Raw genomic sequence first — 14,698 nt, forward strand, 5'->3', positions numbered from 1 at the left:
CTTACTGCCATATCAATTTTTGTTCATACGCGGCTGCAATGACTGCGCAATGCGGCCATTCACCGGTAATCGCGGCATCAGGCGAGCCTACCTACTGGTTTACATATGCACAATACATGTGTATTTGCTTAGACCCCCAATATTAGACGAGGGCGTTTTTTCAGGGCATTTTCAATGGAAAAACTATCGTCTTATATTCGGATGAATACGGTAATGTATTAACTTCGATCACGTAACCTTTTCTTCCACCTCCTCTCCTCTCCTCTCCTCCACAGTCAGACACACACACACGAGTCGCGACACCCCCTCCTCAACATGCGCTGCCTGTTTACAACGGACTCGGACTGTTGGGGCGGGTGTTAATCAAAACAAACCAATCATGTCTTGACCTCTTCACAGGTTGCTGGCCTCTGATTGGCCTGGCCTGTCTCTCTGACTTAAAAAAAAAAAAAAAAAAAAAAAAAAAAAAATCAGACTGGTGAGGCTAGGCTTAAAAAAAAAAAAAAAAAAAAAAAAAGACGGGCAGGCCACCGGGCCAGTGACAGGCCGGCGCTTCGGGAAATCTCCCGATGTACAGTCCGGGCCTGCCAATAGGAGCCTATCAGCTTATGCTAAACAAGCCCAAACACAATGACAGCCAACCAATGTCCACTTCAGGGTGTCACTGACTATTGTTTTCCACCCCCAACAACTTAAGCACAGGAAGCTCAACGCCTACAAACCGATTTTGTAAAAAGTAAAGTTAGAGATTAAAAATTAGATTAACTCGATTAAAAAACATAACGCGCTAAATATGACTGTAATTAATTAATCTCAATTAACGCGATAATTTGACACTACTAACATAAACATCTCTGAATTTTTTGTCTATTCATAAATTTTGCAATAACTTTTGCTAGATCCATCCAGCTTTTCCGCATGAAAAAATGCATTAAATTACATGGGCCAACATCACCAACTTCAAGATGTAACTATGTTTCACCATAATGTTGAGATTTATTCATACTTTCATAATTTATTCACACTTGAAACCCCTAATTAAGCCTTACTATGCCTTTAATTTGTGACTGGAAGCTGTGCACATTTTGTTTACTTTTTGAAAGTAGAATTCATTTAAAAAAAAAAAAAAAAAAAAAAAAAAAAGGTCTGAAATTTTTCCGTGACCGACCCTGATGGTGTTTGTTAAGTTATTTATTTACTTTCGTTTAATACTCACATTCTTCAAAGGCTGAAAATGAATCTCTGTATTTCTACCAATACCTATATTTATATCTATCTATCTAACAATCTAGATAGATAGATAGATAGATAGATAGATATAGTTTAATTAAGGAATTCAATGACCCTCTGCACAGAGCTAAATTAATACACTCAAATAAATGTCAGTACTGGTGTATGAATTGGACAATCGCCAAACCCAATGGCCATTATATTTGTTCAAAGGAAGATGAACAGTTACTAGCAGCAGAGCATGAAATCTACTATCATCCTATGTTAAGTTGGTATCTGTCCAGTATCCAACAGCATCTCTGCATGTCTCTCGTCAAATGTGCCTTTCATGGTGTGGAACAGTTCTGCACAAAAACACAGAAGGTTACAGGGAAGAAGGGGGAGGAAGGGGGAGGGGGAGGAGGAGGAGGAGAAGAGGAAGGACATTGTGGAAGAATGGCTGAGGGCTCAGTGGCACGGTGCCAGTTTTTTTTTTTTTTTTTTTTTTTTTTTTTTGCTCTTTTTCTCCCCTGCTGTGTTGAAAGGTAAGCAGGGTGCAGACAGGGCCCTATATACACTACACACACACACACACACATACACACACAGACTCGCTCTCCCTCTCCGTCTGAGTGTGTGTGTCTGGCACGGGGTATCTTCAATCCAAAGGAAGAGAGGGAAAGCGAGACATAAAGCGAGGAGAGAGACAGACAGATCAGCAAAGTCCTGTCCCGCTGACCCAGTATTGAGAACATTAATGCAATGAAACACCCAGCTGAAGTTAACAGCATCCCAACCCCCTTCTCGCCTCCCTCCCCTATCATCCTAACACCTACCCCATCCCATCCCATCTCATCAGCTATAGATCCTCCTATATCAGATACCTACCTGATGTCAGGAAGAAATATGACACAAAAACGCCACAACGAGAGCCTAAGCAACTATTTTTGTTTTTTCCAGAAAGATGCTAGTCTTTGATAATGACAAGACTACGAGTCTAACAGCCCAATTAAGTGATTTGTGAAAGACCAAAGTGACTGTCTTGGCTGTCTGAGCAAATAAGTGAGTTAATGACATTGCCATCTTTAGAGGCCTGTGTTGTTGGTAAAGGGGGTGAATACTAACCATGTAGCTGTGGGACGGTGTTCACACCAGAGTAAATTCTTCACAGAACTAAATTATACAAGTACGGTGCCTGTCTTATTTAACTGTGAACACATGACACATTCCCACTTCACCCCTGCGACACTTCAACTTCATTAAAAGCGTCTCTGAAACTGCACATTGTGCAGATTTACATTTCCAAATTTCAGATCAGTCACGTGAGTGCCTCTGACGCAGCAACTGGCACTGCGATGACTCATTCAAAGCTAAAGGCTACAGCTTCATCACATTGTTGAACTAAAGGTCAGAGACAAAATAATCCAAGGAATCCAACAAGACCTTTGTGACAGTGAAACGTATCCCTCATTTATATCCCCCCCCAAAAACTTTTTTTGCCCAAACTTTTGATTTTGTGGAGGTGATCTACCATGGACCTGACGTGACTACAAAAGGAGTCTGAGCTCTCAACACCCTCAAAGACTGAGTGTCACTTTAAAGGTGCACAATGCAAAACTGACAAAGATCAATCTAAAAGAGAAAGTTTAAAGTTAACTGACATAAAACATTATGCATGTAATTTGGTGGTTGGTGGTGGCTCTACATGTTTCCAAACATCAGCCTGACTCCCTGATAAATTACATGCTTGCTTCTTTTTTTTTTTTTTTTTTGGTCAGATGAGCCTGGAGAGTCCTCACTTAAATTAACACTTGGCATTTTGCACAGTGCACCTTTAACTCTGTATGCTTTTGTAAAGTGATCTTATTATTAAGTGACTTCTTAGGAATACAAATACTTTTTTTCAACATAGAAAAACAAACAAAAAAACAAACATATCATAAAAGACATTATACAACTAATAACACATACTGTATGCCAGATGCAGATTTTCTCTGCTTTTTCAGCTTGGGCTTGCTGCCTCCACACACTTACAGGCAGCTGTTGCTCTTCAGGTGAAAAACAAACTGCAAAGAATACCACAGTAGATATGTGTTTTCGGCACCATGACTGCATTTTGGTTTGACAGCTATTTCTCTACTATGTTGCTACAGTAACTTTCCCATGCTTTTACTCGAGGAAAAGCTGTAGCTGGTGATTCACCACTGTGTACTACTGACTTAACACTGTTTCCCCCACAACTGTTTTCTTGAGCCAAGCATGATCTGGGAGAATATTTTCAACAGCATGATGCTGCTGAATGACTGCAGAAATACTACAGAAAAACCACAGGCAGCGGCACGGCTCTGCTGCTCTTGCTCTGTTCATAACCTGGCTTGTCTCTTTGATATCTTTGCAGAAATAGCCTATGGTTAATTTGATAAAACAGAAAAAATGTGTCTCACCATGGTGGGCCGCCACGGTAGGGAAACACTGACTAAACTACCTTTGTGAAGACTTCTTTCTGCAAGTGAAACTGAAAGTGAAACCAAAGTGCAAGGCCCAGATAACATTAACTAACGGCACGCTGCTGAGCTACATACATTGAGATTTTTTTTCCCCCCACAATCATTTTGGCCCATATTGACACATATGACAAAATATGTGTCATATGTGTCAATATGTGACAAAATACTCTGCACACTAGAATTGGTATCAGCAGAAAATAAGCGCTATCAGTGTCTCTCTCCCAGCTGCCCTCATCCCTGTCTGTTGTGAAAGACAAGCCTGTGTCCTCTTTCAAATGCACACACTCTGGAAAACACAGTATTTGATCAGTGCAGCAGTTTAAAAATGGTAGGTAATACTCTAAGCGATGACAGCTTATGAGGTCATTGTTCCCACAGCAGATGCTGCGTCGACAGCGAAGCGAAAACCAAGCCTGTAACGTTAGATAGAAAATATCGGTGATCTCTTTAGAGGTGGTAATATCACACTGTAATATGGACAGCCAGCTATGATGACAGAGCACTGATTGAATAATACTGTAGTTAAAATGCCGAGTCACTGTCAAGGTGTATTTCAAAGCGGTGAATTTTTTTCTTCCTTCCCTTCCTCCCTCCTTCTATCCGTCCATACATTCTTTCCTTCATTCTTATTTTCCACACACACACAGACACACAATGCCTGCATGTCCCTGCCTCACACACAGACAGATACCATTTCTCACTCTAGTAGACACACACACACACACACACACACAGCAACACACACTCTCATACACATACTTCTATCCCCAAGTGTAATTTTTCAGAGACACACCAAAACACACAAACACATGCATATACATGAAAACTCTTTCTTGCTCTCCCTCTCTCTCAGATATTCTCTCTGTCTCTCTCTCTCACACACACGCGCGCGCATGCACGAATGCATATATACACACTCTCACTCTTTCTCTTCTGCCATTTGAATGCAGCGAGCGAGTCTTCCCCTCCCTTTTGGCTGACAGAGCGGGTGACAGGATAGTCGGACAGTACCAAGGTTAGCAGAGAACATGACCGTCGTACAAAGGCCCAGTTTGATAAGACCTTGTTCGGCACAATGCATTGTGGGCCGCTGCAAACGCCACCCGCGTTTTAAATGACACAGGCTGGGCTGGGTATGGAGGGAAGTCAAACATAGCAGAAACCAGATGTAATTAACACATTTATGGTCTTTAAAAAGGAAAAGAAGGGACACAGGGAGAAGTGGTGGTGCTAATTAACACTATGGGTTTTTGTGTGTGTGTGTGTGTGTGTGTCTGTGTGTGTGTGTCACATGTGTCTCTCTCTCTTATTAAAATGTGCTCAGCTCTGGGTGTGTATACGGGTGTCATATGTCCATGCCTCTGTGTTTCAATCAAATACTCTGGTGTATGTTTGTGTGTGAGTAAAAGCTCATGATTTGTGCCATACAAATAATGAGCTTCCAGTGAAACTTCCAGCACTCGGCAGCATTTTGTGCCACACAAATAATTACCAACTTGTACATGTTTGTCAGACAGGCAAGTGGAAGGAAAATTATCCATGACTGCAGTGTCATGCAAATGGAAAACCCTCAAAGCACTGAGGCGTGGAGACAAACGTGGCCCTACACTTGCAAAACGCCAAAGTTCAAACTCGAGTTAAAGTTGAAGTTTTTAGCAGATGCATGTTTAGGCAAAGTTGCAAAAAACCTCCACAACTCAGCCAAGTAGCTTGAGTCATGTCAGCTGTAACTGTGCATTTTAGCAAATGCTATGGAGGTTGTCCGTTTTTTTTTTTTTTTTTTTTTTTAGTTAGTTCATTATTTATCCCACTGCCTGGCAGAAGAGAAGTCACCAGTACATTTACGACATTCATTTGCTCTATGAGTTTCACCCGACCACCCACTGGCTTCCCTCCGTAACCTTTCCCCTCTGCCCACATACATATTCGCTGGCTAAATATAACCACGCTTGGTTGCAGAAGTGAAATGAATAAATAAATAATAAATATGGAGTTTGTAGGAGGGAATGGAGGGAGCCATCACAGCAGATCATTAACTAGAGAACGGGAAAAGGAGACATTGCCTTGAAGGTGAATGCGAACAACCAGCTACCAGGGCCTCAGGGCCTGGGATATGGTGGAGCATGACTGTCCTGCTGAGGATCAAGATGGTGAATATGTGTGTTTGTGTGTGTGTGTGAGAGAGAGAGGGAGATAAAGGAGAAAAGAAAGAAGTAGGTGGAGAGAAGAGGAGAGAGGAGGAGAGAAGAGAGAGACTGAGGTAAGAGCAGAGGCAACAGGAAAAACTAATGGAAAGTAAAGGGGGAATCAAACAGAGAAGGCAGAGCTGTGAGCAGAAAGCATTTTATGGATGGATGGATAGATGGATGGATGGAGCCAAGGCAGATGTCTCACCATCAATCCTGCTGACCAGCTCCTCCAGGGCCTTGACTTTCCTCTGGATGCCTGGCTGGGCAAACGTATAGTTGTCCTATGGAGGAGAAAAACGTACAGTCAATATGGACGTTAGGCTCTGTCTAAAAGAGGGAAAACACTTCAAACAGTTGATCTATCTGAGACACAAAGCCAAACCGATGCAGGGTTCAGCTGAGGACACTTTACATGTTGATTTTTTTGTGTGTGTGAGTGTGCGATTTTTAACATTTTAAGCATTCTGCTGGCAGAGTGACCTAGAGAGAATACAGCAACAGAAAAATCTTCAAATCATGTTTTTCTATCACTGCAAACAAACCATTGTAAGGAGTCAAAGGTCAAAGCCACAGTACATATAATATTCTGATGAACATGACTACAAAAGAAAGAAGTGCCAGGAAAGGGAAACAAAAGTACAAGCTAAGGAGTGATGGAATGGATATTTCATTATAGCGATAATATTTCATGCAGCCTCTGTAATTTCTTAGACACCGCAAAATTGATCTTTTGTTGAGGAAAACTAACGCAATTCGCTTTGCATTTGATATTTTGCAGACACTCGGCATGAAGTCAGTGTATCACAGGAGATACTCAAAAGGTTTGAAATTCCCCATTTTCGCTTTTGACGATTCATTTCCAGAAAAAGGTGTAGTAGCCATTACGGTTTTGAAGTGTTTACCAGGCCCATTTCACACCTCACACAAAGCCTAACTCATCTTTTTTTTTTTTAAAGCAAAAAATAGAGTAAATAGAGAAAATAGGATGAGTAACTAACACTGGCATCAGAAAACAACTTGTCGATGGCCTCCCTTTGAGGACAAAGAAAAGCGCTGAGTGCGAACCTGGCTCGAAGAAAATAACAGGTTAGCTCTGAAATGGGGCTGAAGTGGAAACACAATAAAACATTCCTAAGAGCTGACGGGTGACATCTGCGTCTCATTAATGTCCCCTTCAAGTAGTTACATCAGCTCGGCTCTGACTAATGCATGCTGGTACACAGTATAAACAGCGGAGAGCTCAGGTGGCTCATTAGGAGGATCGTTTTTTTGTTTTGTTTGTTTTTTTTTTTAAATACACAATGTCTTTTTTTATGTTTTAATGAATTGTTTTCATGTCATTAGTTTTAGGAATACTGACGTAATATCAAACATCATGCTGCGTGTAACAGTGGCCGATAGATGCCGATATTTATGGAGCAGGGCAACCAACAGGCGATGTACAACACTGATATTATGCTGTTGTTGATTTTTGCATCTGATTTAATACAATTTAATAACAACAAATGAGACAGAAAATCCCCGAACCTCCTGAAATGAATATTTAACACCAACATCGTCTTCTTTATCTTTGTTTGCTTAAGTAGATCTGCATTCTGTCTGCAGCGCACTTATTAAAAAAAAAAAAAAAAATCAACTAAATAAATGTCTGCAGGTAATCAGAAAACTTAACTTTGTATGAAACCCCCCCCAAAAAAAAAGATGTGTCAGCAGATATAAAAACATAAGAGCATTTAACATTTCTAGGGACATGTGATTTGAGGCTCAAAAGACTTTACTTAACCATTCAAGAACTCATTTAAGATCATATAAATTAAGGTGCTGTTAAACCTTTTCATATGCAGACAATAACTGAGGCTGAATGTGACCACAGGGGTAGGCAGTGACGGTTGTACTTGTGGGAAACAAACTGTGTGCGAAAACCAAATGAGCTGTTTGTGTCTACGTGTACGTGCACAGACACCAATATTCAGTTTCCTTGAGGGGTCATTTCAGAGTGACTACAGAACAGCTGAGGTGGCAAACTATCCAACAGATGGAAAGAGAGAGAGAGAGAGAGAGGGAGAGAGAGAGAGAAAGAGAGAGGAGAGGCGCACGGAGGAGAGAGAAGGAAAGAGAGGGAGAGTGGAGGAAAGAGAGAGAAAAATCATGTAGCAATAAACAGCTCCAGTTGTCCTTCAGGCTCAGCAGAACTGAGCACTGTGCATTCGTTTGTTCATCTGTGTGTGTGTGTGTGTGTGTGTGTGTGTGTGTGTGTGTGTGTGTGTCTTGAATCCATCGGTGGCTGGCAGGGTAGAAACCGCATCCTCTTATTTCTCTTTATTCTCTATCCCTCCATCTTCTGCATCTCTCGCTCCTTGGACCCCTCCCTCCCTCGACTCTAAGCGGTTCTTTACCTTTTCTTCCCGTTCCCTCTCTTCTTCCGATCTCGCTCAGTATTCAGATTTTTCTTTCCTCGTCACGCCATGCTTTTCCCCATACTCCTTCTTCTAGCAGCCCTTATCCTTCCTTTCCTCATTAATTTCATTTCCCTCGTCTTTCCTTCATCTCCTCTCTTTCTCCCTCGTGTCCAAATCCCTCTGCCGCTCCACCTCCAGTCATTTTTATTATTTTTTTTTTTGCTACTTTCACAATCTTACTCTCTCTCCATCACCCTCTTCCAGTGGGTGTCTTTATGTGGTTATGTGTGAAGAGTGTAAGGGCAGCACAACTAATTACATCTGCATTATATTTTAATCAACTGTCACTGTCTCTCTCTCTCTCTCTCTCTCTCTCTCTCGCTGGCCTCCTAGTCCTCCCTTCCCATATTCCTGTATTTCTTTTTTCTTTTTCTTTGCTTGCTCTTCCTTCTCTAGCAACCCCTTTACCTCTTCCTGTTTTGCTTTGTTTGTTGGATGTTTCTTTACAGAGCACCAAAAGCAAATCCCTTTCACAGTGACACTAATGTTGGGAAAAAAAAAAATGCATTTGTCCTTTGCTATTCTGCTCATGTATTAACACATGTTTTTGCATGCTTGTTAGAAAGCATTTGAGTTTTTATAAAATAAAATCACCTCTTCTGAAATACTCAATAAGCAATTCCGAATAGCAATTTTTCCTCCAAATGGATATATTTACTGTTTATGTCTCGAGCGTTGATTTGTTAAAACCCAACTCATTATTAGCCGCCTTGACAGGGTTTAGCAATCTTGTAGAGATGATGAAAAATACGCAATTTCCATAAAAATGTATCATTAGGATGTATTTTTAATTTCTCTCTTTCTCCCTCTCTCTCTCTCTCGTTCACATCAGCTGGTGTAGCTTGGTCTCTCAATTTTAATTTCTCTCTGGAATCCTTCCAATGACACTTTATCTGTCCTCGTACACCTTTTCTCTTTCATGTTCCCTTCATCTATCTCGCTCTCTTACTCGCTCTCCCCTCCTGTCTTTCTCCTTCTATTTTTATTCCCTTTCTCCCTCCCTCCCTCTTTCTCTCTTCCCTTCTCTAGTGCCACACTTTCTCCATCTCTATTCTTCTTTCTTTTTGTATATTATTACCCATTCCCCCTAACAGCTCCTTGAGCTTTTCTCTCGGTGAATAGAAGAAACATCGGTATGTTAGTCGTGATGTCAGGTAGGCAAACATCTATGATGTCCTTGCATTTCACTTCATATCTTTATTTTTTTCACATGACAGCGAGATGTGACCTTCTGTCTGAGTGGCAATGGAGGCAGATTGTTTTTGTTGGCCAGCCATGTCGTTCAGTGGCAATCCGTTTTTAATAGAAAGGTTATGACCACCTTTTTTTTTTTTTTTTTTCCTGTTTACAATCCTTTTAATCTTTATATGACAATATGCAAGTTGATATTTACTCTCTAGATCATTGTAACATTTCAACTTCAATTTTTATTTATTTATTTAGGGAGAACTGATGTATAACTGTGTTCACCTTATAATTTTTTGCTCAGCTCTGACCAATCTTTTTCAGAGACAAAAAAGGTGCTGGCAAGAAAAGTAAATGCATAAATACCTAAATAAACAGATAAACACATTTTGAACAATGAATTAAATGAAGCTGACCCACTGTTACAGAGTTGGGTGGGTTGTTATGTTATGTTCTGCTCATGACTGGTCAGTAGATGACAGAAAGTTGATGTTGCTGGTTGGTTTTCTGAAAAGATATTTCAAAAGCGGAAAAAAATGCCAGAGGCAGGCAGCGCTTTTTTGGGTGTCTTTTTTAGAGCAGCTGCTTTCTGAGAGTTTAATGGTCTCTTCCCATAGGATTCCATATAAACACAGACAGTGGCAGTTGACAAAATAAGCTGTGTGTGAACACAGCCTGAGGGATAATTGTCTGGGCTGAAGCCATTACACTTGAGTGCTCTGTGCTGGAATGGCTTTGGATCTGGTTTGGCCTGGTGACACCAAATTTGCAAGACTTTCTCAACAGCATCAGCACTCTGCAGCGAGGTTAGAGAAGCTTCAGCTGATCTGCTTGAATAAATCAAGATGGAGCTGCTCTGCTGGGTTTTGATCCCTGCTTTTGTAATTACACTTCAAAAAGGAGCACCAGATTTCGCTGCCATTAAGCAGCAGTGGCTGGATTACAGCGTCAAATAATTTAACCAAACTGATGTGGCAGGATTAAATTTAGAGAGGTTTTACCTAATTGCATAAAAAGTTCGCTAGTATTTTTCTAACACTGATGTGACAGCCATTTAAAAGTAACGATGTAGCTTAAAGGGCTGCGCTATGTGACTTCATATTTTACCCAAGTATTTCCTTGTGATGTGGCCTTCTTTTGGAAAACAATGATTTAGACAAATTTAGACAAAATATAAGTAGGGGTGACAGAATCCAATGGTAGGAAAAACAAAATGCAACAACGACAATAATAATAATAATAATGATAATGATAATAATAATAATAATAATTAATATTGATGATAATGATGATTAATCACTAGCAACCAGCAGAAATTACAGAAAATGCTGTCAATACTGCTGCTAACTCATTTATATAAATATATAAAAATAAAATAAAACCATAAATATTCATTGCTCCCTTCCCTCCTTTCCCTCTTTTCTCCTCCCTCCCTCTGCATCTTTCCCCTTCCTCTTCTTCCTCTCTATCCTCCTCCTCCTACATTTATGATCACTTTCTCAATCCTTCGCCCTTCTTGAGCCTCTCTCTCTCTCTCTCCCTCTCTCTCCCTCCCTCTCTCTCTCTGTCTCTCTCTCTCTCTCTCTCTCTCTCTGGGTGATGTGTTGGATCTTTGATCAGCTGAGGCAACAGGAGGAAATCTACTCTTGCTCCATTATTCATCCGTTCTCCTTTTCTCTCACCATCTGTCCACCCGCCACATTTGACCCACCAAGTCGGTGGAACCGCCCTTGTTCACCCACACGAACAAACGGGAACACACACATTCGCTCCTGTTCTCTCTCTCTCAGCCCGATGTGTCAAAAGTGTCTCCACCTTTCTCCTTCACTCCTTCTCTACCGCCTCGTCTCCCTCCTATCATCTCCCTCCCTCTCACCTCCTTTCCCTCCCCCTTTCTTTCTTTATTACCCTCTCTCTGAGTCAGGTGAATCAATGGCTCCTCTTCTCCTCTCAGGCCGTTCTGTTAGAGACAACAATGGCTCCTCACCTGAGAGAAGATTGCTTCCTATTGTGGCACGGGATGTCTATCAGCAAAAGTGGACACAACCGACAGAACAAAGCAGTGTGTGTGTGTGTGTGTGTGTGAGGAGAGAGAGAGAGAGAGAGAGAGAGAGAGAGAGAGAGAGAGAGAGAGAGAGAGAGAGAGAGAGATGACAGGTCAAGATAAAGGGTAGACAATAATGGACGCCCAGACTCGTAGAGAGACGGAGGGAGGATGGGGCAATGATCTGTCATCCTCTGATGTGTGTATGTGTGTGTGTGTGTGTGTGTGTGTGTGTGTGTGTGTGTGTGTGTGTGTGTGTGTCTATGTGTGTGTGTGTGTGTACAAGGCAGAGACAGATAAAGTGAGAGAGATGACAGGTAGAGATAAGGTACGGACAATAATGGCTGTTCAGTGCTAAAGGAGGATAGGCCAGCTCTCTCTTTCTGTTGTTTTGCTATTGTGTGTGTCTGTGAGAGCGCGCCTTCACTGTATGAGTGACAAGTGTCAATGCAATGACTGAGTGTCTTATAAAGAACAGCGAGGTGGTATTAGTGCTAGGAGACAGAGGGGGCGAGACGAGACAAGACAATGGTAGCTATAAAATGATTCTATTTATTGCAAACAGCAGTCCTGAAGGTGGAAAAGAATCACTGTCTTACTAGTCTAGGACACTTCAACAAGGTGGACGCTTAATGCCACTGCTGTTTGATCCTGGTATGTTTGCAGTCCAGTCATTAGTATAACATTTTCTAATACAGAAATGTGTAGGTCTTGTCTTTTTGCTGCTTTATGGTTGGGGACTTTTTGGCCTGTTGAAAATCAGTCTGATTTTGTGAAGTTTACTGCCTTGCTAGCCTGGTGGGTGCACTGTGGTGGGACAATCAGATTTGAATTTAAAATGACAGAGTTTTGTACAAAAAAAGCAGCGACAAACAGGCTCAGAAAATGTGTGTGGTGGACAAACGGATATAGCTCCTTGCCCAATCTTTGACTGTAAATGTTAATTATAAAAAAGCAAATGTGGCCTGAAACAAAGCACAAAGCAGGTAGGTGTTTACAGAGGGTCTGGTCCCCAGTTTATGAACATATGGAGACTTTTGTCCACCAGTGATTACACCAGCAACCCTTAGTGAGTGGAACCCCGCCCCCTGTCACTCAACTCTCTCTCTGCTAACAAGCCATGGAACCAGTGTGTTACAACTTAAAAAAAAAAAAAAAAAAAAAAAACTCCCTTTTATCTTATTCCATTATAAATGTCTCCATCTGTCATGTGTGCGATTCCCCAGTCTTAGCCTCTATCGTCACCACTTACCCCTGGCAGCTGTTACTGTTTCCATCTCCACTGACCTGCGTGTAAGCTAGCTAAGCTAACATGATGCTGCTTAATCTGTGTGTACGTGTGTGAAAGAGGCAGAGAGACACAGAGACACGGAGAGGGAGGGGAGTGTGTATGTGTGAGACAGCGAGCGAGAGCCAGAAAGCGAGGGGTGTGGGTGTGTGTGTGTGTCAAAGGCCTAGCTGCTCTAAAATAATGGCAGTGGCCTTTGGCTCCATCCCCTTGAAGACTGCTGCTTGGCTCTATCAAAGGCAGTCATTGGCTAGACTTCAGTGACAATACACATGCAATAGACACACACATAAACATGCACACACACACACATATATACATGCACAACTGCAAAAATATGTGCACATTTTCACAAATCCATACGTATTTACACAGCATATTGCCCACTTTCATGTCGTTACACCAGCACACACTTAAGTGACACGTGCACACACGTAAAGACACAAAGGAACTGAAACACACAAACATATCTATAGCTTATAATCCGGTAACTCCGACAAACAAACATTCATACAAACAACCCATGCGCAAACACACACACGCCCACCAGCTGGTAGATAACTGCTTCTGTGTTTGTGTGTGTGTGTGTGTGTGAGTATGTGTGACGAGTTGTGAAGAGCTGAGTGACAGCCCAAGGTGGCAGTAGCAAACCCTCAGGGAAACCAGAACAAGGCATGGCGTCTGGTTTGGTCTGGCTGCCGTCTGCTAGACGCTGGTCCTCAGACCCCTGGTACCACTCCAGGGAGGCCCCATCTCTTAGCTGGCACCATGGAAGACAGTGCCAGCTAGAGACAGACGGACAGACGGTTGACTTGATGATAAAAAGAAACCCTCCAATCGGCTCGTGCTCCAAGGGAGGGGCAAGATGCTGCTCAAGAGCAACAAGTGTGGGAGTTATCTCTGACCATTCTAGGCTTGTTTATTTCATATAAATTTAATTTAGTGCTAATAAACAAATAAAAAGCCGGGAGCAAAAATTTGGGGGCAATATCTTTTTGAGATGCTACAATCCAAATGCCTGATTTAAAAAAAAAGTATGAGAGCAGTCTTTGTCCCAACTAGCCACCATACACTCTCAATCTAATCAAGGCAACACAGTTGTATGTAGTGTGTAAGGAGGGTTTAGGTATATTTGGAAAATCTGCCACCAACTCTTACATAAAACGCCTTTTGCATGGACCCAGGACTAATTAAGAGTGTACTCAACACTTTAGAAAGATTTCATTGTTATATGCACACTGGCCTGATTGGAAGGTGTGAGGTTTATAACATAACTTTTAAGTCTCTTCAGTTTTCAACTAAGGAAGTTTTGGGAAAATTCAATGTGGCTTTTTTTTTTTGCCAAAGTCATGGGTTTTTTTGTTTTTTTTTAAAGAATCTACTAAAACATTTTGTTGAACTGTGGATCTGTTTACTCTCATTTTTATGGTTCATGACTAGCCTAGACAGAGCTGACATGAAAAACAGATAAAAGGAAAAACTGTCTGGTACATGCCGCCTACCTGGCAACCCTCAATCTACAATTCCCCAGAATCGCTACAGCACGCATGTATGTAGGCTATGTATTCCTCCCACTCTCAGCAACTACTCCTACAATCTGTTCCTGTAAAGGGAGTGGGTTCAAAGTAATTTTAAAAGCTGCTGAAACCATCATTTCCAAACAGGTTTGGTTCATGTTGCACAGTGTCTCAAACTTCGGGTTGCGAACCAAAATGGGGTCAGGGGCCTTTTTTCTGGTGGGTCCCCATTTGTCAAGACTCCTGATGAAATATAATGAGCTTGGATCTCAGCCTGAGATTAAATTTCTCACACACTTA

At 41.6% G+C, this 14,698-nt stretch overlaps 1 protein-coding gene across 3 annotated transcripts in view; it reads right to left on the bottom strand.

Annotated features, from left to right (window-relative positions):
• The window catches only part of tbc1d22a (TBC1 domain family, member 22a), a 151,057-nt gene that overhangs the window by 50,538 nt on the left and 85,821 nt on the right, over positions 1–14,698 (bottom strand). For all 3 annotated transcript variants that reach the window (XM_030045855.1, XM_030045856.1, XM_030045854.1), the window contains one exon: positions 6,111–6,186. In XM_030045855.1, the coding sequence (XP_029901715.1) occupies positions 6,111–6,186 (76 nt within the window). The remainder of the gene's footprint in view (positions 1–6,110; positions 6,187–14,698) is intronic.

The sequence above is a fragment of the Myripristis murdjan genome, chromosome 23, assembly GCF_902150065.1.
Source record: "Myripristis murdjan chromosome 23, fMyrMur1.1, whole genome shotgun sequence".
Taxonomy (NCBI): Eukaryota; Metazoa; Chordata; class Actinopteri; order Holocentriformes; family Holocentridae; genus Myripristis; species Myripristis murdjan.